This window comes from Lynx rufus, unplaced genomic scaffold (genome assembly GCF_022079265.1).
Source record: "Lynx rufus isolate CCGP_SWC_20201006 ecotype Redwood Valley unplaced genomic scaffold, mLynRuf1.p SCAF_8, whole genome shotgun sequence".
Classification (NCBI taxonomy): domain Eukaryota; kingdom Metazoa; phylum Chordata; class Mammalia; order Carnivora; family Felidae; genus Lynx; species Lynx rufus.
This window is the reverse complement of record NW_025814896.1, coordinates 15,656,501-15,680,284: the sequence shown is the minus strand read 5'-3', so window position 1 is coordinate 15,680,284 and position 23,784 is coordinate 15,656,501. Positions and strand designations below refer to the sequence as shown.

At 50.6% G+C, this 23,784-nt stretch overlaps 2 protein-coding genes and 1 long non-coding RNA gene across 4 annotated transcripts in view; 2 read left to right on the top strand and 1 right to left on the bottom strand.

The window, feature by feature from the left end:
- Positions 1-5,594, top strand: part of STK4 (serine/threonine kinase 4) — a 93,577-nt gene extending 87,983 nt beyond the window's left edge. For both annotated transcript variants that reach the window (XM_047068354.1, XM_047068356.1), the window contains one exon: positions 1,402-5,594. In XM_047068354.1, the coding sequence (XP_046924310.1) occupies positions 1,402-1,560 (159 nt within the window). In that variant the 3' untranslated portion in view covers positions 1,561-5,594. The remainder of the gene's footprint in view (positions 1-1,401) is intronic.
- Positions 5,595-7,813: 2,219 nt separating this feature from the next.
- Positions 7,814-10,515, top strand: LOC124504341 (uncharacterized). Its single transcript, XR_006960378.1, has 2 exons — positions 7,814-9,240; positions 9,604-10,515. It is a non-coding gene; the product is annotated as an uncharacterized LOC124504341 (long non-coding RNA).
- A 6,790-nt stretch (positions 10,516-17,305) lies between these two features.
- On the bottom strand, positions 17,306-21,351 carry KCNS1 (potassium voltage-gated channel modifier subfamily S member 1). The gene is made up of 2 exons (XM_047069283.1): positions 20,323-21,351; positions 17,306-17,776 (listed from the first exon to the last, which is right to left on the bottom strand). The coding sequence occupies exons 1-2, from the start codon at positions 21,346-21,348 to the stop codon at positions 17,306-17,308; spliced, it is 1,497 nt and encodes a 498-aa protein (XP_046925239.1). The 5' UTR covers positions 21,349-21,351.
- Positions 21,352-23,784: the final 2,433 nt, after the last annotated feature.

Below are 23,784 nucleotides of genomic sequence, written 5' to 3'. Positions count from 1 at the left end.
TGAAACACGGCACCTATTAAACTGGTTGTGAGCTCACAGAATTTATCACCACCCACTGTGGATAATGTTGGCTTTCATTCCCATCCCTGGCAGCCAGGACTGGCCTTGCTTGGAGTCAGTGACCCTCCTTACATATGGCAGTGAAACCACTTGCCCGACAGCTGCAGACACATGTTGAACATGAACACACTCCTGGGCTCTGGTAGAGGGAGGGTTGTAACACACACTGCCATCTTTAAGCACACGGTGTACCAGGGATTGTGCTAGCATCTTTACAGACATGATCTCATTTAATTCTTAAAATAAGCATGACGAGGCATGGCTGTCCCATCTCTATGGGTGAGGACGGCCTGGAGAGACAGGTGACTTGCCTGAATCTCAGCATTTGCAAGAGGCAGAGCCATGTTTGTTTTAACCACAGATTGAGTTGGTTCTCAAACCTGTGCTTTGCTCGTCTGCTCTTCTGTGATCCCTGTTAAGAGCATGAACTCTGGGGCCTTCCTGCCTGGGTTTGAATCTCGATTCTGCCACTTACTAGCCATGAGACCGGGGACAGTTTTCTTCACCACCCTCTTTTTTGGCTTGTTCATCTGTAACATGGAGATAATGATATATGCAAGTCGTAGGCTTGTCGCAAGGATGACATGAGTCAATGTATGTAAAGCATGGAGCATCTGGAACATAGAAAAACACTATAAATGCTACCTTTTATTATTAATTTATATATCAAGTTCTGTTGTTTTTTTCTCCGGATGATGGAAACTTAATCTCAGAAGTTTCCAACTACCCCTCGCACTCCCTGCCCAAGGGTTGTATCTGCATTCTCAAGACGCCTGTGTCGGTAATCCATAGGAATTGCTTAGAGTGGTGCCTGGTATGTAATTAGCACCCGATGATTATTAGTAAGACAAGTGCCGAGACACTGGGGGTACAGGGGATGGCATCTGATCCTCAGTGAGCATCCCTCCTCCCTGGTGTGGTATGCAGAAAGAGACACGGTCACCATCCAGACACTCATCTCACAGGTAACATGAACAAGCAGGAGACAAGAACTAGGGGGGCAAGCATTATTTTGCCTACACCAAGTGGCTGTTATTTTAATAAATTGATACGTAATTTGTTGAAAAGATAGGAGAGATGAAAGTATTATTGCTTAAGTTTCTGGTCAAAGCAAGGTAAGTCAAAGAGATTAGCACTTACAACTTGTCCAGGGATAAATTATCTCCAAAAAGCCTGGTGGCATGCTATTTATGAATGAATTGTCCCTTTCCAGCCACTGCCCCCCCTCCAACCTGGTCTGACCACAAACCCTTCCCTTCTGGGTGACCGGAAAGGCTGGGCTTCTCGGCTATTCTGTGCTGACGTTGGCTTTGTCGTGACTGTACGCTCCACTTCTTCTAGCTTAAGAGTTGGACAGTAGAGGACCTTCAGAAGAGGCTCCTGGCCCTCGACCCCATGATGGAGCAAGAGATCGAAGAGATCCGGCAGAAGTACCAGTCTAAGAGGCAGCCAATCCTGGATGCCATCGAGGCTAAGAAGCGGCGGCAGCAGAACTTCTGAGAAGGCCCGGCCAGGAGGGCCCCAGCCTGCGCACCAGGCCTTCGCTGAACCCTGGCTGCTCGCCACTCAGGCTTGTCAGCCAACACTTCCGCCCTGTCATTTTTCCACGGCACCTTCGCCTCCGTGAACTCAGGAAGTGCACCAGTGGGAAGGGCTGCCTGCCGTCAGCGCGCCATCTTGTGTATGTATTTAAATCGATCAGTTATATTATTTCAAAGGATGCATATCAGCGCTTTTAAACTCAGAGTTTTTAACCCCAGGAACAGAGACTCCTAGATGAGTGATAGCTGGGAAAGTGTTACATGTTGTCTTGTCTTTCTTCTTCCAATAGCTTTCGATTGTTCTTTCTGGAAAACTTTTTAAAAATATATAAATATGCACATATATATAAATTATAACTGGATTCCCCACTGAGTGTGGTGGTGGCATCTCTGTACAGGTACAGTTTTAAACAGTTGGCCTCTTTTCTGTAAGATTATGGTACTGTGGGACACGAGGGCAGGGGACAGCGGGAGGCTGTTGGGGTCACTCAGCTCCCAGGGGCCAACCTCACCCTCTTGCAGGGCTGCAATTAAAAATTAGGTTTGGGCCAGTTCTCTCCCCATGGTTTGAGCCTTGGGTGGGTCATCTCTGGCTTCTGGAGCCACTGACCATGTCCACGGGAAAGCCTTGAGAGTTTGTGTTTACTTTTTGAGTCCCAGGAGAAGCCTGGCACCCTCTTTGTAAACTGCCCCTTGTGGCTTCAATGCCTTTCATCCATTTCCACTCTCCCAACCGCCTAAAGTCACAGCACAGATACTGCCCAGTGCCTTAAGAGGAGACGTGACCCCATGCAGGAACGGGCCTGCCAGGTCCTCTCAGCAAACACGGGGCTGTGTGCAGGCCACAGAAGAGAAGGTGTCTTCGGACTTCTCATTGATCATGTGAAGATCGCACAGGGGCATGCATTTTGCTCCGCATTCCTTACAGACATGGGTAGATGGCATTGCTTTTGGTGATCATATTCCAATATGTGACTGTTTTCTTTTTTTACTTTACTGCTGAGGGGTCTGGAAAGGATACCTGAATATCAGACTAAGATCTGTTCTCCAGGAGGCTCCATCTGGGCCCACAGAATGCCACAACTGGAAGGGACCGAAGGGCCCGAATGAGGCTTGGAGAGGGGAAGTGACATGGTGACAAGATCACAAAGCAAGCTGAAGAGCTGAGACTAGACCAGAGCTCCTCACCCCGGGCCCTGATCCAAGCAGCCCCGTCCAAGGGGAGAAACCTGTGTCAGTTTTGGTAAAGTTTCCCCAAGAGGCCTACAAGGCAGACTTGGTCTTGCTTGGTCCCTTCAGAGGGCGACTGGCTCTGAGACCCCCAGGGGGAGCCTGATGGTTGAGTCTCGGCCCTTCCGGAGCCCTGCAGCGCCTGCTGGCTAGTAAGAGGCACCATGTGGGCAATTTCGGGCCTAAGATCAGAGGGCTTCACAGAACAGCACTGGCCATCCCTCTGCAGCATGGGCTCAAGGCCACATGTCCTGTCATCGCACAGCAAAGAGTAGACAGTGAGGAAAGGCAAATGTCTGCTCATTTTTAATTATCCCCGCACCCCCCCCCCCCCGCCCCCGCGCCCCTGCTGGGAGAGCACTGACTGGGTTGTACCTAAGGATAGTGTAATTCAACTCCATAATTGCTTTTGCTTCCCAAACCTGGGAATCAATGGAAAGGCAGGGAATGTTCCTCTTCTCTGGCCAGATTCTGTTCTTTGCAATTAAAGCAAGTTTTTAAAAATGTAAGAGGCAGTGGTTGATCTGCAGGGTTTGGCCAGTTAGGCAGTTATGTGTTAGATACAGAGAACAGAGGACGACTAGAGGATCCCGCTAGAATAATCAATGGCAGCTAATATTCATTGACCACTTAGTAGACACCAGGCACTGAGCTAGGTGGGCTTTTTATATATGTGAGATCCAAACTTCAGGATAACCCTATATGTTAAGTACTTTATCTCCACTTCATAGATGAAGGAGCAAGTTCAGACAGAAAAAAAGTTCTTTCCCAGGGCAATACAGCTAGTAAGTGGCTGAATCAGGATTCATAGCATCACCATGTGAGACCAATATTTACAGGGAAAAGGAAAGTCACAAATCTTTAAAACGAAGTGACCACCTTTCTCGCACAGAATAAATAACTCTCACTGGCATTTTTAGGCTGGGAAACAGCTGAGTTAGTAGTCAAGTCTGACAGCCAAGTGAGTCTCACCAACCACAGCACGGAGCGTGCATTCCCCCACACCATCTGCTGTGCTAACGAACAGGCCTGCCTCAGCCTCTTTCTCTTTAGAAAGGACTTTGCACTTGGCCAGACGGGAGAGGAATGCCCATTTCTTCCTTCCTAAGCTAGATCCAAGTAAAAGAAGGTTTTCGTTTTTCCCCGTAAATATTCTTGGGTCATGAATCTTGATCCGTAGTTTATTTTCTTTCAGGCATGTGTGCACCCACCATGCTGGTCCAACAAAGAACACTGCTCACCAGTCTAGCGAGACAGAACCCTTTGGCCAGAAGTCAATTTCTTTGGACCACATACATTTCCCGACAAGGTGTATTTGTTTTCTAGTGACGGAAAGCCAGAGGAGCAAGTCCCAGTCATTTTTTCCCCTTGAATACCAACTACAGGCTAGGTCAGCTTGCTTTCATTGAGTCCCGAGCTTCAGTAATTGCCTCAGCATTTTTGACTCAAGTTTCCAGGGACTCTGCACCTCGCCTATTCTCTACTTTTAAGAAACAAGGACCCTCACCTAGTTGTGGCCTAAAAAGATTGAGATTTGAGATTTAAAAATCTCAAATTCTCCAAGAATATCTTGATTGCTTCCTCATCAGTAATTATGAAGAAATTTCTCTTTTCCTTTTTTCTTTGTCCCTTCTCCCAGTCACCAACTGGATGGATGGATGGATGGATGGATGGATGGATGGATGGATGTTTGGCTGACTGGCTGGCTGGGGGCTGGCTGATGAGTGACTGGATGGATAGATAGATAGATAGATAGATAGAACCAAAATTCTGAAGCCACTGGAGAGCTATAGCTTGACTCCTTGAGACTGTGTATTCTGATCCAGGAAACATTTCTTTAGCACCTGTCAGATGCCAGAGATTTATTATACCATTTAAAACTCAGTAGCTCTTACCAATATCAGGAATGAGAGAGGTGGCACCAGTAAGCTCCTACAGATATTAAAAGGCTAAGAACAATATCATGAACAATTTTATGCTAATAAATTCAGTAACTTAAATAAAATGGGCGAATTCCTTGAAAGATACAAAACACCAAAGCTCATTCAAGAAGAAAATAGATAATCTGAATAGCCTTATATCTGTTAAAACTTAATAGCTCCGGGAGGTATAGGTATTAGTGTCCTCTTTTTACAGATAAGGAAACTGAGACTCAGAGAGGTGAAGTCTTTTAAGCTCAAGGTCATGCAGCTAAAGTATGGTGGAGCTAGGATTCAAATGCAGGTTTTCTGATTCTTATTCCAGTGCCCTTTCTAGCACACCACATTGCCTCTAAAGACTGCAGCTCCTTATTTCCTGGAAAATTGTTTCTTCCCAGTCCTCAGCCTCCCACCCCATCCTTTCTTACGCACTCTGTGTTTTCATCAGGATTATATTCATTGTATTTGGACTCCATGTTCTTTTTTGTGTCTGGGGAAAAAAAAAAAAATCTCCTCTACCAGCTTGCACTCGAACCAACTTGGAAAAAGCTTAAATGCTGTTGCAGATGTACAACTTAAAAATGTGAAGTTTGTAGCTTTAACTTTTTGTAATAAAAACTAATAACACTGGCTTAAGTGCTGACTTGAAATGCTATTTTATAAAGTTTGGATGTAAATAATCAATTGAGGTCAGCAGTTTGTATATGTATGAAACATAGCTTCCTCCCCTGCACCTTTTTTAATTTGAGGTGCTTCCTGTGTGCTTTTATGTTAGAATTGTTGTTTTTCCTACTTCCTACACATTGTCACCTTTGTTTTAAATAAACTGTCCTTTGGAACACAAGACTTTCTTCTTTTTAAAAAGGAGATCCTCCCTCTGTAGCCTGGATAATGGTGTTGGGAACCTCTGCGACACTGACTGTGTCGTATGTTTATTTCAGAATCCAAAGCTGGGGGAGAAGTAGGTAGGGTAGGGAGTAAATGCCGACTGTGTGCCCAGTCTGAGCTAGTCGTCAGGGAGATAAAGATAAACCAGACATAGTTCTTGCAGACCAGATGGGGAGTCAGTCAAGTGCACATGGAAATACCACAGTGGAAAGAAGTTCACCGACCATGGACACAGGAGGAGAGAATGACAGTCAATTCTGCTGGGGTGTCCAAGGAAGCTTTTCTGGAAATCGTGCATCTTGAACTTGAAATAGGCAAGAGATGGCCAGGTCAAGGAAGGGCAAGAAGTGAGGGATCGAAGACCTCCTGGGCAGAGTGACCGGCCTATGCAGAGGGTCTGGTGTGAGAGTCTGGATGTAAGGTCACCATGACATCCTTCATCTCTGTTGTTGCATGGAACTGGGCCAGGCACAGCCCAGCACTCAGAGCGGAGCTGTCCTCCTGTGGCCCATCCTCATCCAGAAATACGTCGCTAGCCCGCCCCACCCCAGGTTTTCTCAGTCTCAAAGTTTATACCAAAGCAGGGAAGGAACGGAGTTACACCAAAAAGTGAGTGCGGGTCTCTTGAGTCACATTGCTCTACAGTGTTTAATATAATAGTTCCACAGTCTCTCTGCATAACGTCGTGCTATTCTGTCAGCCCTCTGGGAGTGGGGGTGATGTGTGTCTCTTGTTGCCTAATTTACTCCCCTTATTCCCTGAAAGAGTCAGTGTCTTCCTTCCTGTTGCCAGGGTTTGATGACAGGTGTTCCCTGTTGCTCAGACTCAGAACCTGTGGCCAGAAGGTGGAAAGAAGAGATGAAGTAAATTCCCGTTTACTAAGCACTTACTAGACATCAGACACACTGCCGAGCCTTTCAGGTTGTTTCATCTTTTTGCACAGACTCTGAGGTATTTAGTACTAGACGCTTTTTTTTTTAAGTTTGTTTACATTCTGAGAGAACATGCTCGCGTGAGCAAGTGGGGGAGGGGCAGAGAGCTTGGGAGAGGAGGAGAATCCCAAGCAGGCTCCGTACTGCCAGTGTGGAGCCCAACGTGGAGCCCGAACTCATGAACTGTGGGATCGTGACCTAAGCCGAAACCAAGAGTCGGACGCTTAGCCGACTGAACCGTCCAGGTGCCCCTAGTGCTACGCCCTTTCTATAGATAGGGGATTCCAATAGTGTGCGGTACTGACCACTAGGGAGCGTGCTGGAAATGCTTCAGAATGGTTTGTTGTGACCATGACCGCAGGATCCGGTCAGCATTTAATGGGCAGAGGCAGGATGCTAGGCGTCCTGCAGTGCATTCTGGGCAGTCCTGCACAGCATCAAACCCCACTGGACATTTCTGTTGGTGAGAAACTTGTTTATCAACACCTTATTCAAAACCAAACCTCATTGACCTCTAAACACAAAGTACTTTGTGCAAGGTTTCACTATTAATTTTCCAAGAATGAACTATGTGGAATGAAGGGACACTTGCGGTTTGTTTTGTGTGGAGCTTTCCCAAGAGCTGGTCTCCATTTCAGAAAACCACATCATCCGCGGCACTGATGCCGGCAATAGTTGAGTCACTAGTGCAACTGTAACGCATATTCACAGCGAGTCTGTCACGTGTAAATAAATAAACCATCATTTCAGAGGAGGATGAAGTGCCATAAGGAAAAGAAAACAGTAATGAGATTGTGAGCAATATGTGAGTGTGTGCGTGTGTGTGTACGTGTGTGTGTTTGCACATGTGCATGCATGAAGATGCAGAGAGAGACAGCTTTTTTTTAATTTTTAAAAAATATTTTTTTTTTAATTTTTTTTTCAACGTTTATTTATTTTTGAGACAGAGAGAAACAGAGCATGAACGGGGGAGGGGCAGAGAGAGAGGGAGACACAGAATCGGAAACAGGCTCCAGGCTCGGAGCCATCAGCCCAGAGCCCGACGCGGGGCTCGAACTCCCGGACCGCGAGATCGTGACCTGGCTGAAGTCGGACGCTTAACCGACTGCGCCACCCAGGCGCCCCTAAAAAATATTTATTTTTGAGAGAGAGGGCGATACAGAATCTGAAGCAGGCTCCAGGCTCTGAGCTGTCAGCACAGAGCCCAACGCGGGGCTTGAACTCACAAACTGCAAGACCACGACCTGAGCTGAAGTCAGACGCTCAACCAACTGAGCCACCCAGGCGCCCCAGAGACCCCTTTACGTAGAGTGATCCAGGCAGGTTTTCTGAAGAGATGGCTTTTGAAGTGAGACCTGAATGACAGGAAGAAGCCAGCCAGGCAGAGCCCATGGATGGTGGACATTCCATGCTGAAGGAGCATCAAGAACAAAGGCCCTGAGGCCAGGACAGAAGTTTGATTTGTTGGAAGGATGGCCGCCCTGCCTGGAACGGTGAACAAAGGACAGAGTAGGTGGCAGTGACATCAGAGGGGTGAGTGAAGATGAGCAGGTGGGGCCTTGTGGTCCATGGGAAGGGGTGTCATTGCTGATGAGACTGAAGCATCAGAGGGAAACCACCCCACCCTGTGCAATGTAAGAGATGCTTACTCTCAGCCAGCTTCCTGCCTTACAGACAATGCAACTGAGGCCCGAGGTTTGGCCATGTCGGGTCTGGATTCCACCCCAGACTTCTTGACCCCGCTATTCATTCGGAGACCCCAACTGTGGCTTCAAGTACAAGAATGCGTCTGGTTTGTGATCTCTACACATGCAGACTACTTCCCTTCCCAGCAGCCTCTGCTCGAAGTTGCTCTACCATTCCCAAAGAAAACCAGAGCGCTGCTGGATTTACGTTTCCTTCATATGTGTTTTTTATTTTCTTCCTAACATTTATTGTGCCAGGCGTTTTCACATAGGTTACCTCACTTGAACTTGACATCAACACTCTGAGGTGTCGGGGTCATTATATCAAGACAAGTGAAGGAACAGGCTGAGAGAGGCAAGAAACACAACCAAGATCACACAGCTTGCTGGTAGCAGAGATTCAAGTACAAGTCCATCTGGCCTCAGGGCCCATGTTCTTTCCTCCTCACCATGTGGTATCACTCGTGTTCTCCCATCCTATTCAAGTAATTCCAGTAACTCCCTAAGACTGAAGCCAACACAGGAATGCAGAGCTAGGACAGCAGCAGGGGAGGAGACCTGATGACCTCTGTGGAACCTCTGGATCCACCTGAACTTACGCCACGGTGTTGGATTTCTGTCATTTGTCACTGAACGCTTCCTTACCCATGCAAGAAGACAGGAAAAGGTGGAGCAGGGAGGGCTTGGGATACCAGCCTGACAGAGGTTGGAGGTCGACCTTGAGACATGCTTCTTGGAGATCAAAGATCCGGTCCAGGGTCATGTACCTGGTAAGTGGCAGGGCCAATGTCAGAACCCAGGTCTGACTCTGGGAGCAAGGTGTGTGCAGTTCCTCCCCTTCAGCTCATGAATTTCCTGAAGGTTCTGAACCCACTCCGTTTGAACAGGTTAATCACCAGTCTACATATGACCTTGTCTTCTTTTCTAGCAGACAAGATTCTGAAAGACACTGTCCCTTTCATCTCAAAAGCTCCTGCCTTATGAGGTTAGTGTCTCAACTTACTAAATTTCCCGGAGAATTCTTTCCACACTCAGGCACAGGGCCTGGCTGGCCTGGAATATGAGATCTGGCAGTCATCAAGGACCATCCCAGCCAGCACCTGAAGGCCACGTCCAGAGCATGAAGACCCACACTTCAAAACCACTTCCTTCAATGGCACCCAGGGAGTTAAGTTTGCCAAAGAGAATGAGAACAGGGAGCTGTGGTGCCCAGTTGAGTACAGCCCCATATTGGGTGGCCTGAGCTTGAATCCCTGATGCACTGCTTTCTGATCATCTGACTGTGGGCCAGTTTCCTCAGCTGTCCAAAAACTGATTATTCTGTTTCATTGTTGGCTTTGCCTTATAGGGCTGTTGTGAGAAGTAGCAGATAAGGGACATGAAATCATGCTGTAAACTGTAGAGTGCCACAGGTAAGTGATGAGTGGTTATTTTATTAGTTGACAGGTCACCTTCACTCTTGGGAGCCTCAAGAAGTACCTTAGGAGGCAACTAGATTCCCTTCCATCCCCTTCCTCCAATAGGAACACTCCTCTTGGCCTTATTTAAGCCAAAAATCTCTTCTCCTCACAGAGAGACTCAGGTATGACCTTGGACCTCCCTGGGTCTCTGTTTTTTGATCTATAACGTGGGGCTGGGGAGGGGGAAGATCTTAAATTGGATCCTCCTTGAGGAACATTGTGTCTCACTAACCAGGGAAGTCTGCACCCCCAGGTCATTGGAAACAGGGAGAAACTACCACAGACATCACATCCCAGAGCCCCAAATGACCCGAGCTTTCCCATGTACCCTCCAGGCCTAGTGCCCCAGTTACTCCTGAGCATCTCTGGACATCATCTCTCCATTTTACAGAACATGAAACTAAGGCCCAAGAGGGCAAGACTGTAAGGGGGATAACTGTGGGATCTGTCCTTTTAGAAACTGCTCGACTCCCACGCCAGCCAGGGGTTCACATGGTGGCTGCTGTGTTCTCATAGACCCAACCCTTTGCCACAGTGGAGTGACCCAGCAACCTCATCCAGAACTGGGCCAGTCATCTCTGACACAGTTTTCAACCTAGAACTGGGAAAGAGTTCTCTGGTGGAGGCGCCACAAGATGTGGAACTGAGAGAGATATTGGTGACCCTGTTGTCTGCCGTGTCGTACAGATTCAATGTCTGTCTTTCTCTCTTATTCCTGGTTTCTGTTGTTGCTGAAGCCAAGCCACCTATCTACCATTCCCATCGGTGGTATTATAATAAATATTTGTTCGTTTTGCCCACTCAGGATCCCTTTCCCTCGTTTTTAATGAAGGCACCCCACGTTTTCTTCAGGAAACTACGCCTCCACCATCTGTGTCCTGGGGAGACTGTCAGTGGGAGTTCCTCCATTCCCTCAGCCGTGGGGTGGGCATGTGACCCAAACTAGTCCAGGGAGACCCAGTTCTCCGGGAAGTTTTAGCTAGAGCAGAGTGCTGTCACCCAAGCATTTTAATGGCAACACCCGAAAAAGGTGATTCGTGGGCTCTAAGTACCTCCATCCCCATATTGCCCTCATTCCTATCTTTTTCTCAAAGCCTGGTTGGGTTTTTTTTTTTTTTAATGTTTATTCATTTTTAAGAGAGAGAGAGAGAGAGAGAGAGACAGAGCACGACCAGGGGAGGGGCAGAGAGAGAGGGAGACACAGAATCCGAAGCAGGCTCCAGGCTCAGCTATCAGCACAGAGCCCGACGTGAGGCTCGAACTCATGAACTGCAAGATGATGACCTGAGCTGAAGTCGGATGCTTAACCGACTGAGCCACCCAGGCGCCCCCCCCCCCCCCGCCCCAAGCCTGGTTGTTTAATTTTACTTTGATTCCAACTGGTATCTATCCAATGCACCCATTTTTTGCTTAAGTTGCCCAGAGTTGGATTAACTTGTTTGCAGCCCAAGTCTCCTGACAGAGAAATTGGAAGAAGAATGGAGTCATAGTTCACATGTCCTCCAGGAAGTGTGGGGTATTAAAAACAGTTGGGCTTTCCTGGGGCAAAACAGTGGGAAGTTGCTGCTGTTGCTCTGGTCCTGAAGAGCAGCCCACGGTATATAGAGCAGGAAAGGGTTGTTTCCTGTACTACTTGGTATCATTTGACCACCGAGAATGTGGCTCTCAGAGAAAGGATAGCTTCTGTCACGGTTCAATTTTGAGATGAGAAATGCCCAGGCTGTGGGATAGAATGTTTTGTTTCTAACTGCATAGAATAATGTAAACGGAAAGTCAACAAAGCAAGCCGAAATATAATTTGGGGGTGGCGGTCATAGAACATTTCTATGACCACAGTGAAAAGAACTTCATGACCTGTGATAGGGCTGAGATCTCCAAAAACCAAAGTTGGTAACTGATTATGCCAGTTGCTGATTTGACAGGCCGGCTACACTTTTATGTGTGGCTTATGACCAGCAGAACAGCCACGCAAGAGAATGTGGGAGAAATCCAAGGTGATCTCAAACACTGGGTGGAAGCAGTCCCCACCTTCCTTGTGGAGAAAGCTCCCAAGCTCCCGGGATGGTGGGGATGAGTTTTGGCCTGGAGTGTGAAAAACAGACTGAGTAGGAAAGAATCTTGGACACATACAGAACTGCAAAAATCTGTTCACTGATACCAGTGGAAATCTGGGCAATATTTGTGAGAATGGGTTTTTGTGGTGCTTGATGAGGGGAGGGGAAATGTAATGTTGGACCAGGCTGGTCTCCTCGGTAGGGATGCACAGGTCAGGGATCCGGCATTCTCTGTGCTAGCTCCAGGAGCTGGCCGCGTTCTGACCATTGATGGGTTGGCTAAAGCAAACTTGGACCGAATGCTGGCCCACATGAAATGCAATGTAAAGGCCCGAAACCCCTGGGCATCACGTAGAGGAAAGGATTCAAAAGTTTCTGAAGACTGGATTTATTTTGTGCCTCCTTCCCATTAATATCTCTATGGCCTTCGCTGAACCCAGAACACTTCACCTTTGCTTTGAGGAAAGTCTACATCAGGAGAGCTTGGTGGTGGGGCTGCAACTGCAGTGAAATGGGTTCACTGACCTCAGACGGGAGGGAGAATGGAGACGTGTGGGAGGCCGGGGGGTGGCATTTAAGTGCCTCAGAAATGAAGTGAAGTGGTCGTCATAATATTCAGCAGGTTCTGAATGAGGCAGGATCTCTGCTAGAGGGCCCTGAAGAGGTAAAGGTGACCACCGGTCTTACTTGATTTGAGTAATGAATAAAACATAAGAAACAAAGCAAAACAAAGCAAAGCAAAACAAAACCTAGTCCTGGCAAAAAAAAAAAAAGTCCTAACTTACGTCACTGCAACCATCACCTAACACCTAGGCTTGAGTTCATTTATTGATCTAAAACCCCTTGAATGAAGGATATGCTACTTGCCCTTGGGAAGCATGTCCGCTATACTACCACACGAGTGTAATGGCAACATTTGTCTTGCTTTCTCCAAAAACGCCTGTGGTCATTCACTGGGGGAACTGGGAGAAGAAAGGGAAATACTCAAACCTTTCAGGAGGCATTGGACGAAGACTTTGAATCAATGCCAATTTCCTGGGTCTGAGAGTACCACTGTAGGTCCACCCATCATGTGAAAAGTCAGATTTTGGCCCTTGTCCATGTCACTGGAGGGCTAGATCTCCAGTTTCTGAGTGACAGCTGGAAAAGATCCCCACGTTGGCTCCCTGACCCAGGGAGGCCATTATAATATAAAAGGCCAATAGAATCCAATTGAACGACTATTTTGAAATGGAAAACTCAGAGTGGTACCGCATCTTGGGGGAGGCTGCAGAGATTAGTACCTCCAATAAAGACCCGGCAGGGTGATGACTCCCATCAAAACACCATTAGTTTCCCCTGTTTGGCTGGTGTAAAATTAGATGGATCTTGGAAAATGGCCGTGGATGATTTTAATGAAGTGACAACTCCAATTTTAACTGCTGTGTTAGATATGTATTCCTTACAATCTCTGGAGCTAATATGCATCTATTGGTTTCATTTTCTATTCCAAGAAACACAAACCACTGGAAGCCTTTTGCTAATAGTTGGAAGAGAGAACAGTTTTCCTCTACTGTTTGACTCAGGGACACTTTGGTTCACCAGTTCTACACTGGAAAGATTTGATTAGATCTCTGACTTTGTCCTATTCCACAAGACATCAAACTGATCCACTACACTGATTAAATCACATTAATAGGGCCCAAACACACCAAGTGTGTTTTCCGTTATATACAAGATAGTTTCCTTATGTTACAAACACTTTTTTAGACTGTGCTTATGGAGAGAAGATGTGAGCATATAATGTGCTGGGCAGCCAAGGGTTGTGGACAACCTGCTCTTTTTGCTTAACATCCCTCCCCTTTATTTTGGTGACGTCACATGGCCTTTTCTTTTGGGTAACTACCTTTCTTCCATCCCACATGGCCCAGGTGCCCTGCCCCCTTCCACCAAGGGAGAGGTGTGGGACTCAAGGCAGGCTGGGATCGGAACCGGGCGTGGAATGACACAGGGGAGGAAGGCCACTGAAGGCTGAGCATTTAGCTGACGGTGTCATAGGCAGAAGGCTCATGGGTCCCACCACTGAGGTCCCCAGAGTTCCCCTCATTCCTGCGTGTCCTGAGGCCTGGCCAGCCAGCTTTTCCTTTGACGGGTGAGCATCACTGGTACCCTTCTGTAGTGCGCAGAATGGTGGTCCTGAAGATACGTCCAAGTCCTATTCTCTGGAACCTGTAAATGTTACCTTATTCGGGAAAAGGGTCTTTCTGCTGATGTGATTAGGCTAAGGGTCTTGAAATCATCTTAGATTAGCTCAGGTGGGGGGGCCTACATGCCATCACACAAGTCCTTATGAGAGGAGCACTGGGAGACTCCCACACACGCAGGAGGAAAAGGTGACATCAGGACAGAGGCAGAGAATGGAGGGATGCAGCCACAAGCCTAGAACACTGGCAGCCACTTGAAGCTGGAAGAGGTAAGAAGATTCGCCCCTGGAGCCTCAGAGCGCGGCCCTGCTGACACCTTGATTTTAGATTTCTGGCCTCCAGACTGTCAGAGAACAAATTTCTATTGTTTTACGCCATCAACAGGAAAGGAATACACCTTCCAATAATTTTTTTTTTTCCTTAAGAGAGTCCGTTTCTGTTGCTTGTAACCAAAGGACTATAATTGTGATGGTTGCTCATCACTTATTCATAATGAGTTACTCTTTTTGACCAAGTTAGTTCCCACCGGATTCCTGTCACTTGCGTCCTGTGCCAAACTCGAGACTGGAACCAGAGGACGTGGAAGGAGTCACTCCACGCGCCTCCCCACCCTCCCCATTCACTCAGCACACATGCCCGGGCAGCCAGCTCCAGTACAGGCAGAAACAGGTCCCTGCGCCCCGCCTCTTTATTTGCATAATAGTTTTCACAGACACACAGGAGTGGGAGTGAGAGTGAGTTGTCGCTTTTCTGCCAGGATGACACACACCTGGGGAGGGACGCAGGCTGGTCAGTTCACCCCGGAGCTTTCTCCATACCGGCTTTAGGGACTTGTCTGTGGGATGAGAAAGTCTGGATCTTTGACACGTTCAGCAGTTCAGGAAGGGCAGTGCATACGGGGGTGAGACTGCAGGAGGGCTGGTATGGACGCGGGGGGTCGGGTGCCGCTCCAGTCTCTGCTCAGGCTGGAGACTCGGGTTCCAACCGTACGCGGGGGCCTACCACGTCATACCCAAGGCCTGCCCGTGGCTGTGCCCTGTGCTTGGAAATGCTTCCCGGAACCCCCGCTGCCTAATTAACGATTCATCTGTATGGTCACCCTCAAGAAAGTCTTCTCTGACCCCCGTTAACGGTCCCTGCTACATGTGTGCCTGGAGTTCCTGGACTCAGTATACAGCTCACTGTTACACATCTCTGTGATTACTGGATTAAAATCCATCTCCCTCACTAGTCTGTAAGCTTCTTGAATATATATATATATATTTGGTTCCCCGTTATATCTCTTGAACCTAGCAGTCAATGAATCAGAGGACAGGTGTGGCAAGTAAATCTGAGAAGCAGCGGGACTACCACAGTAGTGTGTGTGTGTGTGTGTGTGTGTGTGTGTGTGTGTGTGTGTGTGTGTGTTTCGGGGGAGACGCTATGGGGAACTGGAAAGTACATGCCTCACTCAAAGGCATTTGAATGAAAAAAATATACTAAAAGTACTGTTCAGCTAAATAAAACGCCTCTGCAGGCCACACATGAAGCCCAGGCTTGTGAGTCTTCCAATGATATTTGTTGAACGTGTGAATGAAGAATCTATAGAGAAATGGCCGTAAAAGCCTCGTAAAGTAAGGAGGAACCAGGGGCAGGACCAAAGGACATGCTGTTCGGTCCTGTCCATACCCTTTCAAGGGCAAGGCCTCTCTCGTCATTTCCTCTTCCTTCCCGGCGCCTGACACACAGTGTGCTGTTCGAACTGGCTGATCCATCAGTAGGTATTCATTAGGTACTCACTGAGCACCTACTCCCCACCAAGCCTGGGTTCCACCACATGTCTTCTGTGTTGAAGTGCAGCATGTGGGGGGTGGTGGCGCACAGAGCCGTGGCCAGCCCAGGACAGTACAGTGATGAGTGTTCTAGAAACAGTATGTAAATGGGGCTACGGGAGTCCTTCCCTCCCAACATCTCAGTAAGTAGGAAGGATTCAGCAGGTGAGTAGAAGGGTAAGTCCTCGGCGAGGATGAAGGGCTGGAGCTGGTCAAAAGGAGCAGAGGTCTCAAGCGTCTGCCTGGACGGTAACTCAAGGAAGGGTTGGAGGCCTATGCGGCGCAAAGAAGGGAACTGCCACAGTCAGACTGGGGACAGCAGGGGGGGTCACAGGTGTCCATGCATAGCAGCTTCTTGCCACCAACCTCTCAGAGCTGAGCTGGCTTTAAATCGGCGACTCCCTGCTGAATTTGGCTTTCATCTCCCTCCGGGGCACAGACTGTGACCTTGTGACAGGTGGGCTGGGACCTGGAGATGGGGCGTCCACCTCCCACACTGTGTCCTAGCAGAGCTGGGTCTAGACCTCAGGCCACAGGCAGGGGCCCCTCCAGGGTCTGTATCTCAAGCCAGCCCTGGCGGGAAGCTGTAAGACTATTGCTCAGCAAAGCTCACACAGCAGCTAGGAAGGCAGCTCTTCTTCCTTCCTCCCAAACCTCACCGAGAGCCGACTGCCATTAGAATCTCATGGGAAAGGGGGCGCCTGAGTGGCTCAGTCGGTTGAGCGTCCAACTTCAGCTCAGGTCATGAGCTTGTGGTTCATGAGTTCAAGCCCCGCGTCGGGCTCTGGGCTGACAGCTCAGAGCCTGGAGTCCGCTTCAGATTCTGTGTCTCCTTCTGTCTGCCCCTCCCCTGCTTGTATTCTGTGTCTCACATTGTCTTGAAAATAAATAAACATTAAAAAAAAAAAAAAAGAATCTCATGGAAAAGGACCACAGCTGAGGTCCAGCGCTCCTACATCTGAATCCTCTGTCTGGGCCTTTCCCTAGCCCTGATAGAGGATCTTCTCAGGATTCATGAACCCCCTAAAACCACATGCAAACTTTAGGAGGGCAGAAGAAAGACAGCATGGAAGGAACACTGGCTTGGTCGACCAAAGAGTCTGGATTCCCAACTTGGCTCCACGACTTCTAACTGGGAGACATTTGGGCGAGTCATTGCACCTCTCTGAGCCTCAGTTTCCTCATCTGCGAAATGGGGCCAATTCTCATCCTCCAACACAGGGCTGAGTGTGATAGGGCTGACAGGCAGGGAGTGTTCATGACCCGTTAGCATCCTTTTGGTTTTCTCTGTAGCACATGCCTGCTTCACAGTAGCTTGGAGGTTCGTTTACGAAAGTCTCTGGGCTGTTCTCCAGGCTCACAGAACCTAGGGTGACACCATCCTAACCTGGGCCTTTAGAGGAAGGGACCCAGTCCCCATTTCTCAGGGCTGGGGGAGTGATCCTGAGCAGTGAGGCCACCATGAACCATGTAAGCAGGGAAGGATCTCTGCTGCTTCAGCTGACTGTAGGGGTGTGGGAAGGAGGACACTGAGCCCTGGCTTTAATAAACCTGAGAGTCTGGAGGTGCACTCGGGGCCTGGGCCTCCAGGTCTGCAGACCTTCCCTCCTGGGAGGTCTCACGGGAGGTCTCCAGAGACGCCTCCGACACCCCATCCACACTGCTCAGCAAATCCTCAAACCCCCGGGGGTCGCTGTTGCGCACAGCAGCCTCCAGAGCCTTCTGGCGCCGGTAGAAGTGAGAGAACTTATTGAAGATGATGGTGATGGGGAGCGCCACCACCAGGATGCCCCCGAGGATGCAGCCTGAGGCTGCCAGCTTGCCAGCCACCGTCACGGGCACCACGTCCCCGTAGCCCACAGTGGTCATGCTCACCGTGCCCCACCACCAGCAGGCGGGAATGGTGTCAAAGCCCACGTCCTCCTCCTTCTCGGCTGTGTAGGCCACACCAGAGAACACGGACACGCCCACGGCCAGATACAGCAGTAAAATGCCCACCTCGCGGTAGCTGTGCTGAAAGAGAATGCAGGAAGCCAAGTCAGAGCCGGGTGGGCTCACAGACCTGGTATGGAGCATATGAGGAAACTGAGGCCCAGAGAGTAGAAGGGGCAGGTCCAAAGTCACAGAGCAAAGTAGAGCCGGTGCCAAGACCCAGGTCCCTTGACTCCAAACTAAGATCTTTCATCTACAAGAGGCCTGGGAGCAAACACAGGCCTAACTTCTGTTGTCCAGGGCGCCCACTAAACCATAGTGGTTTCTTCTAATGCAGGGGGCACTGGCGGCACCAGCCAGTGAATAAGAAGCTTGTGACTCTTCCATAGTTGCAGAACCAAGGGGGGACCACAGTTTGTATACCACAATGCAAAGCGCTGGTTTCATGTACTTTTGACTGGTCTATCTCATTTCTGACAAGTACAAAAATACACTCTGCCCCTCGAGAAAGCTGACAGGACACACGTTCCTGAATGCACCTGCCTACCCCGGAGGCCAAGCAGTGGTTCGCAAATAGGGCAATCTGCCCCAGGGGACATATGGCAAAGTCCTTAAACATTTTTGCTTGTCGCAACTGGGACAGGTGTGCTAGTGGCATCTACTGGATAGAGGCTGGATATGCCGGTAAACATCCTACGATGCCAGGATAGCCATCCCTCTGCCCCCAACACACACAACCAAGAATTATCTCCCTCCAAATATCAATAGTGCTGAGGCTGAGACTCCTAGCCTAGAACTGTAGTCCCCTAGTCCCAAACTATAATGTGTGGAGGAATCATGTTGGGATCTTGTTAAAAAGGCAGAACTCAATTGAGCGGGTCTGGGGTAGGGCTGGAAATTCTGCATTTCTAAGCAAGTTTCCAGGTAACGAGAAAGCTGCTGCTGGTCAAGGGCCTTGCTTTGAGTAGCAAGGCTATCATCTGGAGACTTACACCCGTGTCTTGGAATCTGGCAGCCTCCATCAATATCCTTTTCCCTCCTTGCAGAAAATGCTGGTGATATCAGGCCCTGGATCCCTGCATGGCTGGAGACAAGGCAGAGTTCTGGGGCAAAGGGGTCTTCCCTGGACAGATACTGAATCCCACGTACATGCCCGATGCCCCAGCATTCTGCTCACGTCACCCTGCCTGTACCCAGCTTCCTGGCTGTCTTGCCTCCAGGGCATGAAAAGGGCTTTAGGAAGCCATGAGTAGAAGGGGTTTTCTAGGGATCCTCAGGAGGGTTGCACGGAGCTTTAGGAGAAAGAGCAGGAGGTCATGGCGTCAGGCACAGCTGGGTTCTTCTCTGGGCTCTGCAACTTACTCACTGAGGAACCTCTGACAAGTCCTGTCCCCTCCTGGAGCCTCAGTTTCCACATCTGCAAAGTAGTGACAGTAATACTTGCCCCAGCTTGAACCCCTCACAGGCTCCATCCCCTAATACTCGGGATAAAGTTCAAAATCCTGGTCCAAGAGTCCATGGCCCTTCAGTACCCTGTCCCTCTCACCTCATCAACCTCATCAACTGACACCCCTCCCTCCACGTCCCCCCCACACCCACCCCAGCGTTCATCCTGTTCTCTCTCCAGGCCTCTGTCCAAGCCGTTCACATTTCCTCCTTCTCCACACCAGGCTAAGTTCACCCCTTCAAGGTTAAGCTTGCCAGGGCAGTGATTCACCCCAGTGCGAGGCCCGGCAGAAGGAGGGTGCTCAGTAAATTGCAACCAGGCTTTAAAAAGCCAACCTTCCAACCTCAGGTTGTTCATCTACGGGAAGGGAATAAATAACCGCATCTTCCTGAGGAAGTTGTCCTGAGAACGTCGATAATGGATGTAAAACTGGCACAGAATTAACGCTCAGTAAGTGTTAGCTCTGGGGCTGCTGCTAGATTTGGCCCATCAAGGGTGACCTACAATATCTGTGCCCCCTGATAATGCCAGAGGAAAGGCTCAGTGGAGAAGGCATTTAGCATTCTGCTTTGCAAATTTCTGCACTTATTTATTATCTCATATTTGACAGACCAAAAGTGACCTTTGTCTTATATTTTTAATTAAAAAAAATTTTAATGTTTATTTTTGAGAGAGACAGAGTGTGAGTGGGGGAGGGGCAGAGAGAGAGGGAGACAGAGTCTGAAGCAGGCTGCAGGCTCTGAGATGTCAGCACAGATCCTGACATGGGGCTCGAACTCACTAACCGTGAGAGCATGACCTGGGCCAAAGTTGAATGCTTAACAGGCTGAGCCACCCAGACGCCCCACCCCCTGCTTTTTCTTTTCTTTTCTTTTCTTTTCTTTTCTTTTCTTTTCTTTTCTTTTCTTTTCTTTTCAAGAAAAGCAAACCTCGGTGTTCAGTTTTCACCCCCGGGAAAGAGCCCTCCCAGGGCTGCTGGGAACATCAGAAAAGATGTGACGTGTACACCTGGTGTCCAGCCCTGTGCCTGGCACAGGAACAGAATGTCGCCTTGGATCACTGTGTGCCTGGACACCACGCGCTTGTAAGTTCACCTGCTAACCTGCCCTCTGGTCACCCCCGCCTGCCCCCCCCACCTCTCCCCCCCCCCCACCTCCTCGCGGGGCCCCAGAGGCCGTACCTTGAGCGTGGCGCCCAGCGAGCGCAGCCCGGTGGAGTGGCGCGCCAGCTTGAGCACGCGGAAGATGCGCATGAGGCGGAACACCTGCACCACCTTGCCCAGGTCACCGAGGTCCTCGCCGCCCGCGCCGCCCCGGTCGCCGAGCGCCACGCCGGCCAGCAGCGTGAGGTAGAAGGGCAGCACCGACACGATGTCGATGAGGTTGAGGGGGTGGCAGAAGAAGTTGCGCGTGCTGGGCGCCAGCAGGAGGCGCGACGACACCTCGAAGCTGAACCAGGCGATGCAGAAGTACTCGAGGTGCCGCAGCACCGGGTCGTCGCGCATGCCTTCCGTGCCGCGACCCGCGGCCACCGCGGCCACGGCGGCCGCCGCCTCGCGGGCCTGGTACTCGGGCAGGCTGTGGATGCACATGGCGGCGATGGAGGCCAGCACCACGCCGATGGAGACGCAGCTGAAGAGCTTGCTGGGCAGCGAGTAGCCGGGGTTCTCCATGGTGAGCCAGAGGCGGCGGCGCAGGCGGCCGCAGCGCGCGGCCCCGTAGCGCGCCAGCTCGCGCTGCACGTCGGAGATCTCGTCGGGGCACGGGTCCACGCTGCTCGGCGTGTCGCTGTCCTCGTCCCAGTCGCGCGGCCGCGCCACGCGCCGCTCCAGGTAGCGCGCGCGGCAGCAGGAGGCCAGCGCGCTCTCGCCCAGGCCCCAGTAGTCGGCCTCCTGGCCGAAGGCGAAGACGCACAGCTCGTCGAGCACGTGCAGGCGGCCGGTGCGGTAGAAGTGCAGCAGGCCCAGGAAGAAGCCCGGGTGCCGGTCGAAGTAGAACTCGCGCGCCGCCGCGTCGTAGTCGTCGCACAGGCGCCGCGCCTGCTCCTCGGACGCCGCGGCCTGCAGGCGGCCCAGCCGCGTGCCCGGGAAGCGGGCCAGCGCGCGTGCGCTCAGCCGCCGCCTCACGCCGCCCACGTTCACGCGCAGCGCCTCGTCGCTCCGCCGCCAGGGCACGCGGGCGCCGGGCCCCGGGGACTCGCTCACCATGGCCTGTGGACACGGGGAGGGCGGGATGCGGAGCGGGGGTTGTCCCCGGGCCTGCCTTCCAGAAGGCCGGGTTTAACCCTCCTGCCCCCTCCACCAGCTCTGGTGTGCAGACGGCGCGGCGCTCGGGAGGTAAGTGCCCTCTGATCTCAGACTGGGGTTTGAATGCCCCTCACTCCCCCGACTCAGGGTCTTTGGCCAAATCATTGAGCCTGCCCCCCCCCCCATTTCAATGGCACGGAACAAATGCTGGTATCTATCTTGGAGGGTTATGAAAGTGACTGAATGGCAGGATGTCCTGGCACCCCAGGGTGTGCTCAGATAGGATGTCTCCCTTTCCCAAAGTTGGATTTTCATATGCCAGGGGCTTAATGTGGGATCTTGGACACATGAGCACTCTGAACTTCAGTTTCTTCCTCTGCAAAATGGGGATAGTAATACTGACCACCCCTGGCGGGGGGGGGGGGGTGTTGGGAGAATCAGTTTAGACCAAGAGATCAGTAGTTCTCAAAGTGTGTCCCCTGCACTTGCAGCATCGGTGCCACCTGGGAGTTTGTCAACGATGCAAATTCTCAGCCTGCTCTAGACTTACTGAATCAGAAACTGTGGGGATGGAGTCCAGCAGTTGGGGTTTTAACAAGCATGGAGGGTGACTCTGATCCATGGTCAAATTTGAGAGCCGTTGGCTTAGACCATTTGAAGCATCTCTGGAGTCAGTCAGATGGAACACTGTCTTCTGTGACCAGAGACAAGTCCTGTCACCTCCCTGAGCTTCGGTCAAGTGGAGATAAAAAGATCCACCTCCAAGTGTGGTTAAAAAGATTAATTGAACTATTGTCTTTATCAGGCCTGGCTCCCAGAAGGGGTTCAGTAAATTATCCACCTGTTTCACTGTCTCCCAGAGTCAGCCAAACCTGGGTTTATCTCCATCCCTGATGCCCCCTAGGGCCTTGAGGAAGATGCTTTTCTCCAGGTCTCAGTTTCCTACACAATGCCAAATGCAGACAACAGCACCTACCCAAGGCAGGCTGGAGGACTCAAGTAGCTTATGGAAAGTGCTTCGCCTTACTTGACACCAGAAGATGTTGGGTCCTTCCACTGACCACGTCTCCGAACTCTACTGGGACTGATGGCTAGTGACTCACCTCCTGATGCTCAGTAATCCCATCTGCCCCATCCCATCAGCAATGACTGCTTCCCAGGGTGGAATGTACACCATCGAGCGGCTGGCCTGGTGCCTGGCAGGGAGCCAGGTGGGGTGCCCTTCACTCACCCTGGGCTTCGTGTTAAGCTGGTCGGGATCAGGGTGGTGTCCTTCCCTCCGTCACTTCTGCGTCCTCAGGCCAGTCTCCTCCTGCTCTGGGCTTTGGGTCTCTTATCTATAGAACAGGGAAAGTAGCAATAGCACTTAGGGTGAAAGCTTACCGTGAATGCATGTGCAAAGCCCCTGGAACACAGTTGGTGCTCAATAAATGTTAATCATTTGCAGTTTCTTCTGGTCAGAGCTAGGTTCAAATTCCGAGTCTGCCATTTGCTGACTGTTGACCTTGAGGGGCTCCGTTCTGAGCTTCAGTTTCCCCATCTGTAAACTGGAGGACATCACACTTCCCTTGAGAGGTTGTGAGGGTTAACTATGGCAAGATGTTTATGGGCAGCACGGCCCTTGGTTCATAATCTGTGCACAGTAAATACCTGGGACGCGGACGCAGTTCCACTCCCACCTCCTCCATTGCACCTGGTGTCAAAAGATGAAGCTTCTGACCCAGCTGCATCACCCATTATAGCTACATAACGGTGGGCAAATCCCTTTCTCTTTCTGGAACTCACCTTCCTGCTCTATGATTATGAGATCATGAATTCAACAAACCTTCCCTAACAAGAATCTGAATATCAGTAAGAAAGATTAAATGACTTGCTCAACATCACCCAGCTAGTCCATGGCACACAGTTAAGGTTGGAAACTAGGCTTTTCCATTGAAGGCTCTCTGCACAAACTTATTTTGAGCACCTACTATGTGCTGGTCACTTCGCAGGGCTCTATATACAGCTTCACTCGGTTCAATGCCTACACCGACCCTGCTAGGGAGGTTTTCTAATCCCATTTTACAGATGAACCAACAGGACCGACCCCAGGTCACCGCCACCCCACAGCGCTCCCTCCAGGCGAGGGGGAGGGTCTCAAGGAGGGGACTCTGGAGCAGAAAGGGCAGTGCCCCCACCCTTGCCTCCCACTGTGCAGCCCCCGCCCCGTCCCGGGCCACGCCCCTCCCCAGGGGAGGTCCCTTACCTGTCAAGGCCCCTCCAGGGCACCCACCAGGTACTTCAGTCCCCGAGGGCTCCGTGGCTGGGGAGCCGCTGGCCAGGCAGGGATCGTCTCTGTCCCAGCGGCGCCGCTCAACCTCGCTGCTGCCGGAGGCCCCGCCGCCCCTCCTTCCCTGT